A 19267-nucleotide genomic window follows, 5' to 3' on the forward strand; every position below is an offset into this window, starting at 1 on the left:
AGTACCATGCTCTGCGCTAAAACATTAATATATATATATATTTCCCAGGGATGGGGACTATTTCCAAAACACAGTATGTGCAGCTGACATTAAAGTGATACATAATCATGGTATGCAAATATAAACGACAGACTGAAATGATATGAACAGCTTAGTGCAGAGGAAAAAAGGAAACATCTAAGGGCAGAGGACCAATAAAAGGATGTTTTACCCAGAGGGTCACTGGAATGCAAGACAATTTGCCAAGGGAAGCAGCGGGTGTGGCTTCTGGTTCAGGACCAACATCTGGTTCAGGACCCATGACACATTTCAGCAAGGCAAGGACTGGGCTGCTAGTACCCACGGTTTCCCTCCTGCACAAGCTGGAGTTCGCTTTGTCTTCGTTCTCACAGACAGCACTATGTACCCTGTTCATTCAAGACCCCACCCGGACTGCTTAAAGATATTTTCAAGTTTTTAAGCAGGCTTAATATCCGTCTATCAAGCAATCATCCTCAGATGCTTTTCCACAGCTTGTGTTAAAACACCAAAGTGCTTTGCAAGGCTCAGGATTTTTATTAATAGGATCAGACTGGAAAAAATACCATAATCGACTCAAATGAGAAGAATTTCAGCCTGCAATGATACTGCATCTGTATGCCAAGTCATGTACAGATGAGTGTAACAGGAGCTCTTACAAACTGTTGGGTAAAGGGAGAAAATAATCAACATTAAATGCCACCTAATTTATGCCTCTAAATCAAATCTGACAACCTAGACAACACAAATCTTTCTAAATATGTAAATCTTTGCAAATATTATACACTTATCAGCACCAAGAAAAAAATTAACTGTAAGTTTCAGGAGATACAGACACTCAGGCCAAAGTTTGGATGCTACAGATCTGTGCCTATTGGCATTCTCAGCCCTGCAGGATACTTGATATAAAAAATATTTTTTAAAAAATATAAGAAAAATAAAATACTGTTCACATACAGTAAACAGACACTAAAGACTGGCTATAATCCAGGGGAAATCCACTCTACAATACTGTCATAAAAATCACACGATCATCTACCTTCATGGCAGCACAGCAAAGATGATTGATAATCAGATTCAGGAAAATCAATATGCAAAAAAAAATAGAATGTTATTTAAAAGTAACTAACTGATGAAATACCAAACAGATTACAGCATCACTTTCAAAGATTCGTTCAACTGCTTCAAAAATGTAAAGCAGTCAACTACGAAATAAAAGCAGACCATTGTGCTGGTAGTTATAATTAGCACTTGCTCTCCCCATATACCTGAGGTCACTATCACCTGGACAGACCCAAACTTTACTTATGTTGCCTTCAGCAACTGAACACTGTACTGCAGTCTATTTAAATACCATTGTAATACTCGATTTCTCATTAGCAGTTCCTAACACTTTTTGATTTAGTAGGGGATATATTCAGGAAATCCTTTCAACTGTGCACTGTCAATAACGTCTCAGATAGTAATCATTAGAAAGAAAAACATGACTTATTTTTCTTTTTGAGTCAGCCATTCCCGACAAGACCCAGGCATCTCCCAAGGGAGCATTCAGATTTGACACCCCCTTAGAGAAAGTAAATGTGAACCACGTAGCCTCATCAGCTAGGGCTTGCTGCAGAAAGGTTTTCAGGTTCTTTTTGTGAGTAATACAATGCATGCACACCTCCTTTATTCCCGAGACAAGAAAAAGACATTTCACTTCATGGAGTGAAATGGCTTTTTGCATTCTCAAATATCATAAACAGGCAGTAATAGTATGAAATTCAAACTCTGAATATCTCTTTTCCAAGCCAGTGTGAGTTCAGCTGCATTACTACTGCAGAAGCAGTCATCATCACCTTAGAATGAGAGCAGAGGCCAGTACCCTCACAGCTCGACAATTCAGTGAGGAACAGAAGTAACTGGAACATGAGGAAAAGAAGCTCAAAGGTGTCCAAAAGACTCCATGAAACAGGTTGTTTCTTAGGTTATACATATTTTTTGAAATTTACATTCTAAATAAATGATGTTATGAAGAGCTGTGGCTGTCACAAATACTTTACTATTTTTATGTCACTGGAGATGAACATTATTAGCAAGTCCCCTCCTTCTTCACAGTGCTATACAAAGACAATAGGGTATAAGAAGTAACTGATGGACAAAAGAAGATAAATAAAAGGAAAACCAACTATTAAAAAAAAAAAGTGTGACCTCAGTCATCTTCCATTTATACAGTTTCACTCTTTGGGCTGAAAGAAATGTAAAAAGCCATGTGTAAATTTCCTAAAGGTTCTGGGAAAAAGAACTGAAATACAAAACACCAGTCTGGGAGGGAAATATCGACCCCTCAGAGTCTAAAGTTTTTACTTTAAGGGTAGTTCTGTATCAGACCACCTTCACATCTGAGTGTCTCCTAAAGATAAGCACGAGTTTCCACACACCAGCTCTTTTAGGAAGAGAAGCCTTACCATGTAAAAGTGCCCCGTTCAAAATCACCAAAAAAGGACATGACAGAGACTGAAATTCTCAGTCGTCCTCTTGCACTTCATCTGCACGGCTGTCCCTCCTTCCACAATGGCACAAGTTGCTGGGTTTGGCCACAGGTGACCTTGCTGCTCTCACAGACTCCCTCGGTGTCATGAGGATGAAATCTCATTCATGCAGCTTTCTGAAGGACTACTACTGGTTGGTTATATCCCCTTGGAGAGAGGTGTAATTGGTGTAAATTACACCAGGGAAGTGCACAGCCATATCAAAGCCAAAGGACCCTGCGCCTCTGAATAAAAACCCCAAAGCTCAAGTCTCACATACTTCTATTAAACAGCATCTTTGTAAGTGCTATTGCAAGATCTGTAACTGTGCTGCAGTGATGGATGATACTCGATAAGAACAGGCAGAGAAATCAAATGAAAGGGCAGCTTCACTGTCTGCAGTACTAGGGACAGACACTTTCTCTGTGCTTCAGGACACCTCTGTCCCCTGTACGTGGGGACAGACTAACAGGGCCACATCAGCACAGCTCTGCATCTGACCTAATGCCTAACAGCTTGGCAAATGCAACCTGCATTGGTCCCCATCTGTTCACCCACATACACAACAGAAAGGCAATTTATATACAAGTATGCACGGAGAGCCCTGGGAATACATTAAGAGTTCAAAAACTGTAAAAATACATATACTGTATCAGAACCTGAATTGAAGTTTACTTTTTAGAGCTCTTATGTGCATCACAGGCTTTTAGGAAGTTCTGTGTCTTCTCCTCTCATCCCGACTGCTTGGTGTTAACTCTCTCCACTTTGCACGGTTTATAGAAGCTGGCTGGAGGTACTTCAGAGTCCATCAATCCCAGTCAAAGCTTGGCCTTGGTGTTCTCTGCTGAGCGACAAATAGCACTCGTTTCCTATGTTTATATATGTTCTTTAAAGATTAGCAATAAAGCACTTACAAATGCTTACACTTTTACGTGAATCATCACTGTCAATGAGAATTTCACCCAACTGAAGAGCAAAGGATTAGGCTCGACAGTGATCACAAATAATATTTCTCCAGCAAAAAGCCCCACACAAACATAGTCAGTATCAGTCCCTGACAAATTAAATCTGAGAGTGGGATGCCAGAAATTTGAACATTTAATCATTCCTCTCCTGCAAACTGCCTCTTCTTTAACTTGCTTATCTGGTCAAGATGGAAGCATTCTTCACAGTTCCCTAATTTGAAAAACACCTACAGAGCAATTTAATTTTTATTTTTTTTTTGAACCAGTTACCACTGCCTTTGAGTACTTGAGTATTAGAAAATAATGCAGCTGCCTCCTACGAAGCAGAGACATTTAGCTTCTGGTGGGTTCTTGCCCACCAGACTCATTTCAAGTTTGATGGGTCCTACTTTGATGTCGAGCACAGGCCGAGTCCCACAGCCTCACCAAGACCAACCACATGAGTACGGAGCAGTTGGCCTGCACAGGCACTGTTGGCCTCCTGGCCTGCTTGTTCTTGCACAGCTTCCCTTGGGGGACCTGTGGGGAACAGAGGGAATCAGGCAAATGGCTCTGGTGATGGGATCCCGCTCACAGCAGCCCTTTTCTGGAAGGGCCACCCAGCTTCTTCTCGTAACGCCAGTGGTGGGAGAGAATCCGGGATGCTCCAAAGAAAGAAAACAGCTGGGAACAGTCTGCAACCATGAGGACAACTTGTGCAGTCTCAAGCCAGATCCCCAAGGACCCAAGCAAAAGGACAGGCCAGGATCAGGCCAGACAAGTGATCCTGGCAAGTTTCATTCAGCCTTGGGGCAGCTGAGTATGTTGCTTTAAAGAAAAATAAAGAAGTTGATGTAATTAGTCCTGCAAGATTAACTTCTTGAAGGATTTACTGTCACCGCTGTAATAAATGTGGTTTGCTTGTGGCACATAATTGGTGTTAAAATCGGAGTGGCTGAAAGCTCAAGTCATCAGGCAACGTGTCTTGAAATCAGAAAGGCAAGCAACTCTTTTAAAGCAGATTTTTGCAAAAAGCAACCAAATCCACAGGAGGATGTCAGCACTCGGGTCCTCCTCACAAAGGGAGCTCTCCAGTTCTAGCTCATGGTTTCAAAGCATCACTGTCAATCTCAGTATTGAACTTAGAATTATTTTGTAAACTAATTTTGTTATAAATAACTACCACCATCACTACAACTAGACTATGGGAGGAACACGTCTATTACCTTCTTTTTACTCTCCTCTATGCTCCAGAAAGCATTCTGTGTTTCACCGCTGTCATAGTTGCCATTGCAAACTTGTTTCTTCTGTTTTCTGCATCCTTCCATCCAGACTGAGAGATTTCAGGTGGTAAAAACAAGCAGGATATCTGCCCAGCTTACCAGCAAAGGGACAACTGCACACAATGAGACAAGCCAATACCCTGAATACTACCAAAGGCAGGGAAAAATTCTTCTCTTCCCAAAGCACTCTATGGGATGACATCCATGGAGGTGACCTTAAGCCACCTCATACTCATGCCCTTCAGGGACCCAGATGTCCCCTCTCTCCAGCAAGTGGCAGAGCTCGAGCTGGCAGAAGTCCTGGTCTCCCTCTCCAAGGTCGAGCCTTGCCTCGACTCCAGATGAAGCCCTGCCATACCCTGTGGGACACAGCAGTCACTCCAAAGCCCTGCTCCTCTCCCCTTTCTTCTCTGGCGAAAGATGGACAGAGTTCCCCTGCCAGAGCAAACATCCCCTCCCTTGAGGGAAATCCCTTCTGGTAAATACTGGAAGACAAAACATGATTAAAAGATGCTATATCAAGATTCAGGTAGCTATATCCAAACTAGACCATTCTTGAAGCTTCCTGCTTCGGCCCACCAAGAGGTTTCTTGTGCAACCCCAGTGCTATTTTTAGTCACTTGTGTGAAAAACTACATTTTGAATTACCAGCGGATCTCTCTAAGTATAATATTGCTTTCTGATGTTTTAGCCAAAATATGCAAAGCAGTTTTCCCTGTAGCCGCTTCTAAGACTAAAGAAAAAAAATATGAATTTAGAAACTAATAGGAAGGCATCTCGTGTCAGGAAGGTGGCCATCACTCTTCGCTTCATGAAGTCAGTTGAAAAATGTTCCCAGAACATTTGGAGATCTTAATATCAGTCAGATATCACAATTCCGATAAAAAAAATCAGACTGAATTCAGCAGAGAACAGTGGATGATTAATCAGGAGGTAGAACGAATCCGGGCCTAAAAACTATCAAGTATGGCTTATGTAGGCAACATACAGCAAGAGTGAGATATTATTTAAACTTTCTACAAGCATTCATAAAAATACTACATAGAACTGAAATACTAAGGCAGATGCTTCTTTACATACCTTTATGGAAATCATGAAATTTTAATTATCAGTCCTAAAAAGCAGAACAGCCCTCCACATTAATCACTATAATTTGTTCTGTCAATAAATTAATTGCTATTAAATACTATAACACTGCATAATTTTTATTTCACAGTTATCAAAACAATCCAAGAACGTGATTTGCAGCTAGACCGTGTAATTACCCAAAGTTAACAAGAACGGCAGTAAGTTACAGTTAAGCAGCAATTACAAAGGCCTCAATCCAACAAAGCTCTAAATTCTTAGCTTATCTTCAGGTCAACAGGCAGTTGATTTCAATTAGGCTGCTCACAGACAACACCAAACACGTGTGTGGATTATGCATAGCATCTAGGTCCGTGCTCTCTAAACAAAGCAGTAACATCGCCTGCAAAATTCGCTGTCCTCTTAAGTGCTATGAATCATGTTATTATTAAAATATTAGCATATTTTTAAAAAGTAAACATACTTGATTGTAAAATAGTAGTAGTTTAAAATATTCAAAGGGTTCTTAGGAGCATTTTCCTGCTGTAATAGGAAATGTTCTTGGATTGCTGTACAGCAGTGCTTTTTGCAATGCTGGTGACAGTCACCCGAGGCAGCTAGCCATCCTGCTTCTTGCTTTGCATGACTGCTGGCAAGAAAAGGGACTGATACCCAACGGCCAGCAGCAACGATGCATTTGCAGCTAGCAGATGACGGTAGAGGAACAAGCGCATCCACAGGAAGCAATAAAAGTTTCAGAGCTAGCATATGACGGGGCTGTTACGGGTTTACCACGTGCCTAAATACAAACGGGGCCGTTACGCTCCTACAAGAAGATTCCTAATAATTGGATAAGGAGTTTCCCAGCAAAATCACTGCCGCTACTCACACGGGATGCAAAAGTTATTTGCCTGCAGATGACCGCCTTGGACAGCCCACCGCCACCTCTGGGAGCTGCAGCGCTACCCGGGGGGCTGAGCGATGTGCGGGTGTGCCGGCATCCCAAAAGCAAGACGTTACAAAAACGAAAAAAAAAGGCAGAAAACCCACAACCCGCTAGGACTGGGCTGCAGACACGAGGTTTAAGGGACGACAGAGTCAAGGGGAGAGCCCCGTTTAGGGCACCAGGGGAGCACAGTGCTCGGGGCGACCCGGAGAAGCCGGGACCCGACGGGGGGCTGCTGGGGGCTCCCCGGCCCCCCCAGGCACTCGCCACACGCCCCGGGGCGAGCAGCGGGGTGGCCGCACAGCCCGCACGCCTTTGCCCGCCGCCGCCGCCGGGTATTCACGAGGCGGGCAGAGGAGGCAGACGGGTGTTTGCAGGCAGCTTTCTTTTTGCCTTTTTTTTTTTTTCCTCCCCCCTCTGCCCGAGCAACCGAGAAAATGCTCCTAATAAGGCCAGCAGAAAGGAAGTGGCTTCTCAGCAGCACAAGCCCCAGCGAAGGAAATAACAGCACCGGCTGCTCGCACCCCGGACCCCCCCGGATCCCCCACACCAGGGGGGCGAGAAGCTCCGCTCCGCGCAGGGGCCAGCAGCCTCCAGCCCCCCTACAAACCCCCCAATCCTCCCCAAATCCCCCCTGCCCGGCACTCACCGCGTAGCGCAGCGCCGGCTTCTCGCCGAACACCGAGTCCCCCATGGGGCCGGGGGGCGATGGGGACGACCCGGGGGGGGCTGCTCTGTCCTCGGGGCTCCGCTCCGCTCCCCTCGGGGCTCCGGCAGCGCCCGCCCCGCTCCGCCCCGCCGCGGGAGCCGGCAGCCCCTCGGAGGAGGAGGAGGTTGAGGAGGAGGAGGAAGAGGAGGAGGAGGAGGAGCGGTGCTTTCGGCCCTCCCGCCGCCCCGCCCGGCCGCACCTGCGGGGCTGCCCCGCCGCCACCCGCCCCAAAGCGTCCCGGCGGGCGGCCGGGCTCACCCCGAGGGCTGGGGATAACGCTGCCGGCTGGTGGTGTCTGTGGGGTGGTGTGGTGTGGGCTGCCCGCCCTCCCTCTAGATGTATGCTGTGAGGTGTGGCTGGGGAGGGCTGGCTCACCACCCTGCCTTGAAAAGCGGAGCCCTGTTTCGTGGTGCGTTCGTCCGTTTACACGCGTGTGTTTGCACCGACTGGGGAAGGGGAACCCAGTCCTGTACACGGTACAAATCGTGTTCTGCCCTGCTCGCCTCGGGAGGCTGTGGCATCTCCAGCAATGGCAGCGTTAAAAAACTCACTCAGAAGTGACCAAAGCAGGAAGACCCATCCTAAGAGATGGGCTAGATACTTTCCTGAGGCCTCTTCCATCTTTTGAACCGGTTTTTCTAACACTTTGCAGAAATTTGTTTTACCAGTAACTCCCCCAGTTACCGTGAGTTCTTCCCTAAAGAAATGATGTATGTGAAATTAACAAGCTTTACTGGGTTTGACTTATCATCTAGGCAAACATTACCAGTGCATTGCAGTACCTATAAACAAAAGTAATATCATTCTTGAGGAAAACAAAAACAAACAAACAAAAAAGTTTGTGAGTGAATATTTTAGCAAAACAGCTCAGAATACACACTGGACAAAACACAGATCAGCTGAGCCAACGTTTCTGTGCTCTACTGATTATGTACTTCCAGTTATGGATCTTCTATGGATTTTAATTCCTATTGCAGAGGAAAACATCCTTAAGGGTTCCCATAGTTAGGGAGGTAATTCTCAGCTAACTTTGACTCAGGCAAAGCACAGAGTATCTGCGTTTACCCATAAAATCCATTTTTGTCTCTCAAGCTGTGCTACTGCCCTTCCAGGAAAATGAGGCTGGGTAGGTATTTGAACAATTGCAGGGAATGCATCAGAAAGCAGTACCCAACAGAAATAAATGTCACATATCGAACATTTCAAATCAACAGGATCTCCAAGCAGGCAGGCAAAAAAAAAAAAAAAAAAGAAAAAGAAAAAAAAAAAAAAGAGCTGAGAGTTTGCTTTCCCCTTCTGAAGTTCTGCTTTTTATTTATTTCGGGGAGATGGTTTCATCCTGACACACGCCCTATGCTCTGACTCCTAGTGTTCTTTTCGCTCTGCTCTGCAGCCATGGCATTTATCCACAGGAAGCAGCAGAAAGCAGACGAACAAGGTTAGGGAGAGGCAAATAGTTTTTCTACCCTCAAGCTCTATAGCATCACCACCTTTTTAGCCATACCTCCCGACAATGGTCAACACAAAAGGAAATGCTAAACATCAGAAAATGTTAGGATTAAAACACGGGGGATATATTTCAATAAACACCCCAAAGTGAAAAAAAAAAAAAAAATAATAATAATAATAGCATATGGAGAAGAGACCAGAAATCCATGACTAGCAGGTATAGAAGAAAAAAAATAAAAATAAAAATAAAATAAAATAAATAAAATAAAATAAAATAAAATAAAATAAAATAAAATAAAATAAAATAAAATAAAATAAAATAAAATAAAATAAAATAAAATAAAATAAAATACTAGCAAAGGCAGAGATGCAGAATTTAGAAGAAACAGTGCAGTTTAGGAAAAGGTAAAAAAACTAACAGCAGGAAAATTAAGACTGTCCCAGAAGAGGCCAACTAGAGGAGAGGTTTTGCAGGCTGAACTCGTCTGCCCAGGCAATTTACTGTCACCAGGAAGGAGAGCCTGGCTCCGTGACCCTCTCCATCCCCCCACACCCGGCTGTGTCCTGCCACTGCCTCCCCTCCCTCAGCTTCAGGGCTCGTTGCAAACTAATGCTGCAAACTGCACGTTCCTCCCGTGCAGCAGGCTGAATCAGCTCACCGAGGGAGGAGATGAGAGCCAGAGCTGGCACAAAGGAAAGCACGAGCTTGTCTCATTGGGAGCAGGATACTGGGAGCAGAAGAGGAGTGTGCATGGAAGTGCATTTTCAACTCTGACAGGCTTTTACAGCAGCGTAGCTAGGACTGAAAATAACAAGTATGCAAACAGAAGAAATAAGTAGAACTTCATACAATGACAAGCAAAGAGTTGTGGGACAGAACTTAGCAGTTCCACAGAGGGCTGTCAACCCAGAAAGGTGCGAGTTTACGAGATGTAGGCTTTCTGTTACCACAATACAAAAAAACAGGGAGAAAATGATTTCTTAAGTATTTCCATTCAGAGTATCATATAGGATTTGGTATATTGCAGGTATCAGAAATGTAAAAGCGCAGTTCAACATTCTTCTGCAGCTAGTAACAAATTTTAAAGCTAATTGCAGAAGGTGTTTTCAAAGGCCAGACCTTAAAACAAAATCTTCCTGTATTTTCAAAGCAAGATGTGGTGGTGAGTATCAAGTTAGCTTATATTGTATTTATCATGGCCAAGGAGTCTACCTGACTTCAAATTTCACAGGATTTAGAGCGCAGCCCTGATCTGCAATGAGGAGTAACAAGCTGTGCTGTGCTACTCGGCAGCTTGCTATCATCTGTCCCCATTTTAAGCCATTTAGTTACTAGGATTAACACGCTGATCTTTCACAGCAGTTTGAGCTAACTTTTCCCTTTTCACATTCCTTCCTTTTTCACACTGGTATATAGTCCATCCCCGGTGTTCCTTCCAAACTGCCTTCCTCCTCTGATAATGGGTACCCAATGAATGCATGCAACTCACTTTGGAAAGTGTAAACTTTCCAGTTCAGCTTCTCTTAATAGGTCTTTATAAAACATATTCCTGTACACTCACTCCAAGGATACTCAATCAAGAAAAAAATATATAAGCCAGAAAAAAAATAGTAAATAATTTTAAATCTTTTTCTATTGTATGAAATACTGTGATACTGTGCTACTGTTTTTTTTTTCTTTCCCCATTAGTTTTCCATGACTACACTGTGGATGTTTCTTACACTGCTTTAAGAACCTATAGTGTATGCTTTACACCTAGATTACAGTAAAAACTTCACTCTTTCTTTCCTATTTATCACTTATTGTTGACAACAGAAAAAGACGAATATACATGTACAGTGTTTCAAATACAATTTAGTTGCTTCCATCTGGTAAATGAGTAGGTAATTGAATATTGGTGTGCTGATCACTGATGATGCCAATTTTTGTTTTTTCAGTATTGCTCTGCAGACCAAGTGCTTTCTCCACTCTACTTGCTCTAAAACAAAATAAACCAGCTGTACAGTGTCAGACAGCACACAAGAATGAAACTGAGAAGAAGTGACTTCTCCAAAAGGACTCCTGGAACTAATGACTCAAGCTGTCTGATGTCACATCAGATGAGGTACGGAAAAGTTTCCAAATCCACCCTGTTACAGGAAGGAAGCCAGCTTAGTCCTTACGGCAGAAATGGATTCGTCTCACCTGTATTTAAACATCTACAGTGTGCACCTCAAGTTATCACCCAAGTCTTTCCTACTCCATGGGAAGAAGCAGAGACATCTGATGGACAGTTTACATCATTCCAAGCAGGCATCGAAAACTGATCTGATAAATTGCTCCCTAGAAGCGCCTGCTGCACTCGGCTGGGAGCCCATGACAAGTAGTGCAGATGTTTGCCCTTCAGGCATCCAGTGAGAGGAAGCCCACGCAAGGGATGGGGTCAGCCCTTAAATCTCGCTTGGGGCTTTCAGAAAAGGTCTTAACAGTCTCACCACCTTGATTGTTTTTATTCCAGAAAGCAGGGGTGACAGCACTTACCTGGTGAAAAAACAGTCCACTTCTTCAGGTGAGAAAGCTTCAAACATGCATAAAGGTCTTGTTCTGTTTGACCTTTCTAATAGCATGTGAATGCAGTTTCCACACAGAACTAGCTCCAAATCTGGAAAAGACTTGCCTCTGTGGCTGCTGAGCAAGCGCCAAGAGTGATACTGGCAGCACACTTCTTCCTTAGGGAATTAGCACTTCCCTTATTCTGGCCAAATATTCTTTCGGTCAGTTACAGTCTAAGTCTATTTCCCAAAAAGAAGAGAGAGGAAGGATGACAGACAAGTAAATCAAATGCATAATCATCCATTAACAAAAACTAGAGACTAAGGAATCAAAATTTAGAGACAATACACTGCAGAAATCCATTGTTCAGAACTAACTTTTTTTGTTGTTTTGAAAAAGTACTTATTTGCTACCTATCAAAATATGTTGATAGTTTCTCACCAGTTTGTAACAGAGCCAGGGGAAACAGTACTTAATGTCTGGGAAGAATGAAGTACCATCTCACTCTAGATGCTTTTTCACAGCGGTGACATGTATCTTCTTAGACAAAGGAAATCCTATTTAAAAAGAACTCAATCACTGTAATTTTCTAGATGTCTGAAACCCTGTTATATGAGATCTAATGCCCTAGAAGAGCATGACACCGTTAGAGTTCCTAAGTCCTACAGTTGTCCAAGTGTTGCTCGTACCAGCAGAGAGGAAGCTGGAGCTTTATTCCTAGGGAGTCGATACAAAGCAGCTTGTGTTCCCCAAACACAAACCCTCAGCTTGTGCTTGCACCAGGTGGTACAAGCAGAGAGGAACTGTACCCTGTGCACACCCACATCATGCTCCTGCACTCTCCGAGTCTGTAAAGCCCGAGAGAGGAAACCAGGCTCCAGATTGCTAATTCAAACCTGCAGGCTGTGCTGTGCAGAGGGGCAGGAGCAGCATTTTTTTTAGGAATGGCAACACTAAGTGTTTTAGGAAGACCCTGCCCTCCCTCCATGCTTCCCCACACTCTGTTCTTGAAGCTGCTACAGTCGCCCGATGGCACCTTCTGGGAAGCAGCAGCAGCAATGCACAGAACAGCCCCCGGGGAGGGTGACACTCAAAATAACTTGCCGCAGGATCAGAAACAAATTTTCTGGTAAGCGTTCAGCATAAGAGATGGACAACTCACCAAGAAATCCCAAGCAAAATCCTTTCCCTGACAGAAGTGTGCTATCCAGGACACTATCAGTTAGCACTGATGGCACTGCCACCAGAATTTCACTCAGGCATTTCATTCTAGTTGCTACATTCATAATTTTTTCATCTAATAATTCACTCTACTCTTTAATTTCTAAGTCACAGAAGGATATTTCGTATGTGATACTGCACATCACTGCACCATCAGTTACCAGCAGTTTGGCAGAGAGATTTAATCTAAGATTCACATCTCAGAAGAAGGATAAATTACATTCCTTATGTTTGCACATTGTTCTCCACCTCTAGCGTCAGTGAAAATTCATGATAACATCTTTAAATTAAAACTCCAAACTAGCAACTTGTAAATCAAATCTATGACCCTATCACATAGCATAAAATAGTTTTTCAACAAAGATTAGAATTTACTCTCAGCAGGTTGCTGTAATTCATTCAGTTTTTAAAGCTGCAGAAGAAACTAACAGTTATCCCTCCATCATCTTTTTTTCTTCCCTCAAAGGCTGCAATTTAAATAAATGGGACCACTCACTGCTTCATGTGAAGATTAATGACAGAGTTTCAGACCTAATATTTTTTTATTTCTTGGTTTTCCCTGATTATGGAACAAGCTAAAAAGGCAGACAGGAATATGGTGAAAAAAATAAAGGGGGGAGGGATGGCAGGACAAAATGCTAAATGGAAGCAAATGTGACTCCCCGGTTTAGAACTTCAAAACAGCTTACAGACCTTAAACATACAAACCAAAAATCTCAGTAAAGTCTCACCTCTGTAGATGATACACATCTGGTAAAACAGCAAGCTGGGAGATTTCTCTGCTTGCTGAAAGTGGGCAGATCTCCATGTGTTTCCTTCCTTGTTTATCTCCTTGCGACTCACATTCACCATAAACTGCACCACTGGGCTGAGCACTCACTCTCAATTACCCTTCTACCTAAAATGTGTTTTGAGAACTGCAGAGGGAGAAAAGCACAATTTTGTTCCATTACATACGACTTTTGCAGAAATTGCAGCTACACAAGAAAAATAGAAAACACTAACTTGAAACAAATCGGCTTCAGATACATGATTAGCTCTCTGACTAGAAATAGAAATGCTTATCAGCAAATGACAGAAGCATGGGCTTCTAGCTAAATTTGCCATATGGATATTTAACAGGAGTTTGGGAAGGGGAACGGTTCTTTCACACACCTAAAGTTTACTCAGTATTATTTTGTGGACATTACAGTATTGGTAAAATCCATTTGGCGTGCAGAGTAATAATTAGAGAACAAACTTTCCCAAGAAGTAACGCAACTACTGTACGGTTTGTTTTAATGTCATAATTCATAAATCACTTTTACTGTGTAAAAGTAATTATTTCAAGATTGAAATAAGACCAAACCTCTTGTGACCAACAACAATAACATTCATAATGTTAACAAACCTCTTCAAATGAAGTCATTGTTTAATAGGTTTCAGGCTATATGTGAAGTGGTTACAAATGTCAAGTTTTTGCAATAGTCAATAATTTGGGGATCATGTAAGCAGATGGACTTGGCGTCTTTGAGTTCTGGATTTCAGCTGTAAATCATAGGCAGGGTATTATTCATAGCATTCACAGGAGCTGGCTGAAGGAGCTAATTTTCCAGCTGATAAGGAACGTTGCTTTTCAAAATCTGACTTTCATCTGATTGAGACTAAAGCCAACATCTTAAAATTTCTTGTGAACTGCGTAAATTCTTACGCTTTTTTTGAGCCAGAAAATGACAAATCGCGAAGTACTCTGCTTGGGTACTACCACTGCAGCTGTTCTCACTGAGCCTGAGAAACCCCCCGCTTTTCTATGAGCCCTTAGGGAGCTGCCACACAAACCACTCTGGAGTGACAGCCCCCGGGACGCACCCCAGGACATCCCAGTGCCAGGGCAGGGAGCCTGGGAAGCCAGCGAGCCAGCCTGGGAACCACTGAGGAATTAGGACATGCCACAGCCCGGTGAAGCCCTGAGGTCTTGGCACTGGCACACAGCACGGCAGGGCCATCTCTGGCCGTGCCAAGCCCTGGCAGGCAGCCTGTCCCACAGCCTGACCTACAGTCCGGGAGCCTGGAGCGGAGTAATACCAGGCAGCCTGCATTAGGAATGGGAAAATGCGATTTTGGGGATCACTGGGTCTTGGTCTAGATCACCGGACAGACTTATCCAAAGATATGCACCCCGAGTCAGCCCCAGGCCTTCTGCTGTGGGACAGCCCAGAAGGATTTTCTCACAGTCGTAAACCCAGAGACACTGCTCAGCCTGCTTGTAACACAGGGTCAGTTTTCTCGGATTCATGAGAAGTGGATTCAAGGAGTTACAAATGAAATATTTGAAGGCCAGCAAATAGTCTCTTTCCACTGCAGCAAATTTCTATCCATTATTGCAATTAATGGCTTTTGAAACATCTGCTCTTTTGTATTTATGAAATGGAATCACATGCAATAGCCTCACACTGTGAGCTCCTCGTGAAGTCTTTTGCACTCGTATATATGGTTGTCCACCACATCAACAATGAATAATTTTATCATGTGCTCTAGCAATCACATTCACTGTCTAGTTTTGCTCTGAAGAACAGGTATGGTTGCAATTTCAATATATTGATTTCTTAGGACTTCAATCAGCAAGTAGTTTTAATTGAGCATCGTTCTTCCTGGCTATAAGTCCATCCTTGTTTTTACCTTGCAGCTGCAGAAGCATCAAAGCAGATTTACCTTCTGGTAAGAAGCTTCAATCACCTAATGATTCAGGCATTCCCCTGACCTGCCATGACAAGTGAGAGAGAACGTGAGGGAACTGACTTCAGCACTCCAAGGACAGATGGGAAAACACAGAATCTTAAACACTTTGGGTGGCTCTTACCCTCACTGTAAAAACCCTGTAAAGCAGGTAAGAAAAACAAAACAAAAAAAAAAAAAAGAAAAAAAAAAAAAAAAAGAACAAGCAAACAAACAAAACACAAACAAGCAAACAAAACAAAACAAATGTATAAGGGTCCCAGCTGGGATTCACCTTCAGATTCAGATACCTATATATAGGTGTCTATGCATGAATTAGTTGCCTTGGTCCCCTTACAGTCACTAAAGGCTTAGTCTATATAGACAGGAGAGTTAAAAGAGCTAGAGGCGTGTCATTCTAAAGCAGACCCCACGTTTGATCCCTTGAATAAAATTCTAGACACAACTACATTGGCAGACTACACGTGCCTTCTACAAGCTACCACTATAGGTATGTGCATGTGCAGACCCCTACAACAGGTCTCTGAGCTACCCAAGGTAAAGAATGACTACCTTAAATACCTTTTCTTCAGCGACTGGGTAGCTTGTTTCAATGGCCATGTGTTCCCAAAATGCAAACCAAAATGCATGTGGGTTGGAGCTTGGGGAAGAGATGCTTGCAAGAAGGCCCCTCTTACATGGCCAGGGAAAAGGGATTAATTCCCTACCCTAGAGAACTCATGTACCAATCCAGTACTGTGCAGTGCACATTGCTGAAAACACAGAGCAGTAAATACGCTGCAGAAGGTGCATTTATTGCAGTTCTACTCTCTCCTGCATCAGTTGTGATGGCCATTGCATCAGACGTGAACACTATGGCATGGCATTCCCAGGAATTAAAACTCAGGCCAAAAGCTATGCAAACTGAGGTGTTACAGTACCTTAGTGCTAACAACTGCCTCCCATTTGTATTCAGTGAAAGGCTAAATCACCAAGGACTTGGGTGTCTGATTCTCACTGTTACCTGGAAACTAGAACCCTGAGCGCACACACTGTTGAGAAAGTGATTTTTAAAAGCGAACAGAAACACGAAAGCATGATTCATATAAGAAATACACCATCATCTAAGCACAGTTTCTTTACTTCCAGAGCCGTACTGTTTTAAACTGCGTGATCCTTTACTGCTGTAAGAACACTGAATCCCTCCTGGCTTGGATGTAGTTATTCTTGTATATCCCAAACTGGGGTTTTTCCCTTTGCAGGGATGGGAGGAAGGTGAAAACAGGACACAGCCTGCAGGCTCCTGGGTCTGCAGGTAGCATAGCCGCAGCACTGAGCAATGACACTTTCTGCTAATCTGGGAGGGGAAGACTCCCCTGGGCGAAATAGCTTGGGAAACGCTGGGTTGTATAAAAGAGCTGGCCTGTTCTCAAGCAATTGTTTTGGAAAAAGGTAAACTATGAATTGAAAGCACCACAGCTATTCCTAAGGAATCCCACACGAGCCTGCTGTCATTGGGCAGCCAGGACGCCTAGCTCCTTTGTAGTTAAATTCTTCTCCGGTGACTTGGTCTGCTTTAACTGTCCTGGTGGAACTCCCTCTTGGAAAGCCTTGGAAGGCTTCCTGCTGATCCACTGCAGCTTTACTTTATCTTGAATCTATTGTAATACTGATGAAGACGAAGCTGACACAGGGGAAAGCTGGAGTAATGCAGCAGTGAATCAGAGCTGTGCTCTTTTTTCCCCTTGTCTCCCTTCTGCCTTGATAGAAAAGTTCAAGGGAACAGAAATCGTGTAAGTGGCTCTGCATGTGATTTGTGTCCCTGAGCAGAGCCAGAAAGCCATGAGCCAAGTGTCAGGCTGAATCTTGAGACTTACTCTTTGTATTGATGCTGGCTGCAGGAGTTTAAGACCACTTCAACCCACATGGCAGCTGGGAGGTATCAGAACTCTTGTGAGTACCCACCCCTTCACCTCCAGCTAGACCAAGTAGCTACAGAAGTTGAAAACGCCACAGAGTCCTAAGAAAAAGGAATTCATCCACATAGGACAGAGAATTTAAGCTGTTTACAACTCTCTGGTCTCTGATGTTTATTACTCCCCCCATAAAGTCTGCCTCCATCTGTGGTATCTTGCAGTGACAGAGTTAATGAAAATCCAAGAGGCATTCCAAGGATAGCAATGCAGAATGAGAGCAACCTCAGCATTGTTTTGTTAAGATCTCAAATTGCCAATACGGCAAAATGAAGTAATGTGCTCTGTCAACATGTAGTATGCTCTGTAAATGGGATCACTTGTTCATCTCTTAGTAAAACATGCAGAAAAGCACTATTTGATCAGCCTTAGAGCAGCTGACTGCTGGCTTTAACTTCTTCCTTAGGACTTATTCAAAGCATGAAACTGCTGAAAGTCTCCAGTGAGCAAAAAGAGACAAAAATATCTCCAAAAAGTAATTAAACTTATTACCAAATAGACCTCTCTTTATGTGATCAGTCTCGAGCTAGTGTTTCTTTATCAGCAAAATTAAAACAGAAGTTAGCTAAAGCACCAAACTGATTTCAGCTAAAACTGAAAATTGATTTCCACGGTTTTCAGTATTAATTTATAAAAATGTTATATCTTTTTACAAACAAAAGATAACTTTACTAGTTAACTTGGAAACCTCAGACAGGTTTCATACATTTATAGACAGCTTCCAGATTGAATTTTGCTGATCCAGGCTTCTTAGGTGGAGTTTATGGAGCCAGACTTGTCATATGAGCTATTTCTATAAGCCCCAGGTAAATACACACAGGGTTCGCGTTGTTAGAGAAAGTGTTTTTTTCTCTTCTAGAAAAAATTAAGCTAATCTTAAGTAAAGACAAAAGTTCATTCAGTACATTTTGTATTTGTTGTTTTTGATCCATTTTGGGAAGCATTTTTCCTTCCACAGACCTACACTGCCCCTGCCGCTTTAACTCTTACATTTCTTTTACCATGCTCTGCTTCAAATACTCTCTGTTCTCTGAGCTAGAAACAGCTGGATGGCACAGCTGGAGGAAAGGAAACACAGGGTTCAGGTATTTCATTCCCCTTCTTCCCCACCAGTAGCCCTCATGCCTTCCCTTTCCTACATACCTGCTTTAATCTAAGACTCACATAAGGTTGGACCTGTATTGCAAAGTCCTCTTAGAAACATGAGTTTTCACTCCTGTAGCTGAAGTCCTGGTGTGGATGCAATTAAAGGGATTGATTGGATACATTTTATTTCTTTTTCCATTCAAAATTGCTATGACCATCTACAATAGCTTTATAAGAATTATCACTGTAGCTGTAATAACAGGGTTCCAAAATATTCAGGATGTCCATTGTAAAGATGTCCATTGTAAACTCAATAGCCCACTGAATGCTTCTTCATTTAAGATTTCCATTTACTGATGACATTTCAATGAAATGTCGTACAAAAATTTACCCATAAAACTTAGACTTATGTACTTATGAAAGCCAGAAATCAAAGGATCTGTACCTTCCCCTTTAGGTACATACATGCCTGGTAGCAAGATGGGAAAATGACACTACCTCATTTTCATCTATATCATCTCTCCATTTTCCCTCCACCTCTCCACCTTAGATAGCATTGGTGTCTAAGACGAAATTTGCAAAGCAATTTTTTCCATTTAATGATGATACAGTATACCTACTACAGGTAAAGATTTGTTACTAAATTTGCTGTATATTACAACAAAGATGTGAACCCATAAATGGGAAAGAAATCTTCCTATGACAGAGAGTGTGAAAAAAACATAGCACAGGCAAATAAGGAAGAAGAAATGGATATGGCAATACAGTAGGGATGATCAGATTTCTTGAACATTAACTGGAAATGAACACCTTCATGTGACCCAGAGCCATGAAAC

General features: G+C 42.8%; 1 protein-coding gene across 5 annotated transcripts in view; it reads right to left on the bottom strand.

Annotated features, from left to right (window-relative positions):
* Nucleotides 1-19267, bottom strand: part of ARHGAP6 (Rho GTPase activating protein 6) — a 312049-nt gene that overhangs the window by 148152 nt on the left and 144630 nt on the right. Inside the window, exon 1 of one of the 5 annotated variants that reach the window (XM_082775529.1) lies at nt 7416-7578. The exons of 3 other annotated variants lie outside the window; for them this stretch is intronic. In XM_082775529.1, the coding sequence (XP_082631655.1) occupies nt 7416-7460 (45 nt within the window). In that variant the 5' untranslated portion in view covers nt 7461-7578. Of the gene's footprint in view, nt 1-7415; nt 7579-19267 lie in introns of those variants that run through there. One more of the 5 variants, XM_082775528.1, reaches the window with a different exon arrangement.

The sequence above is a fragment of the Aythya marila genome (genome assembly GCF_965140915.1).
Source record: "Aythya marila genome assembly, chromosome: 1".
NCBI classification, from domain to species: domain Eukaryota; kingdom Metazoa; phylum Chordata; class Aves; order Anseriformes; family Anatidae; genus Aythya; species Aythya marila.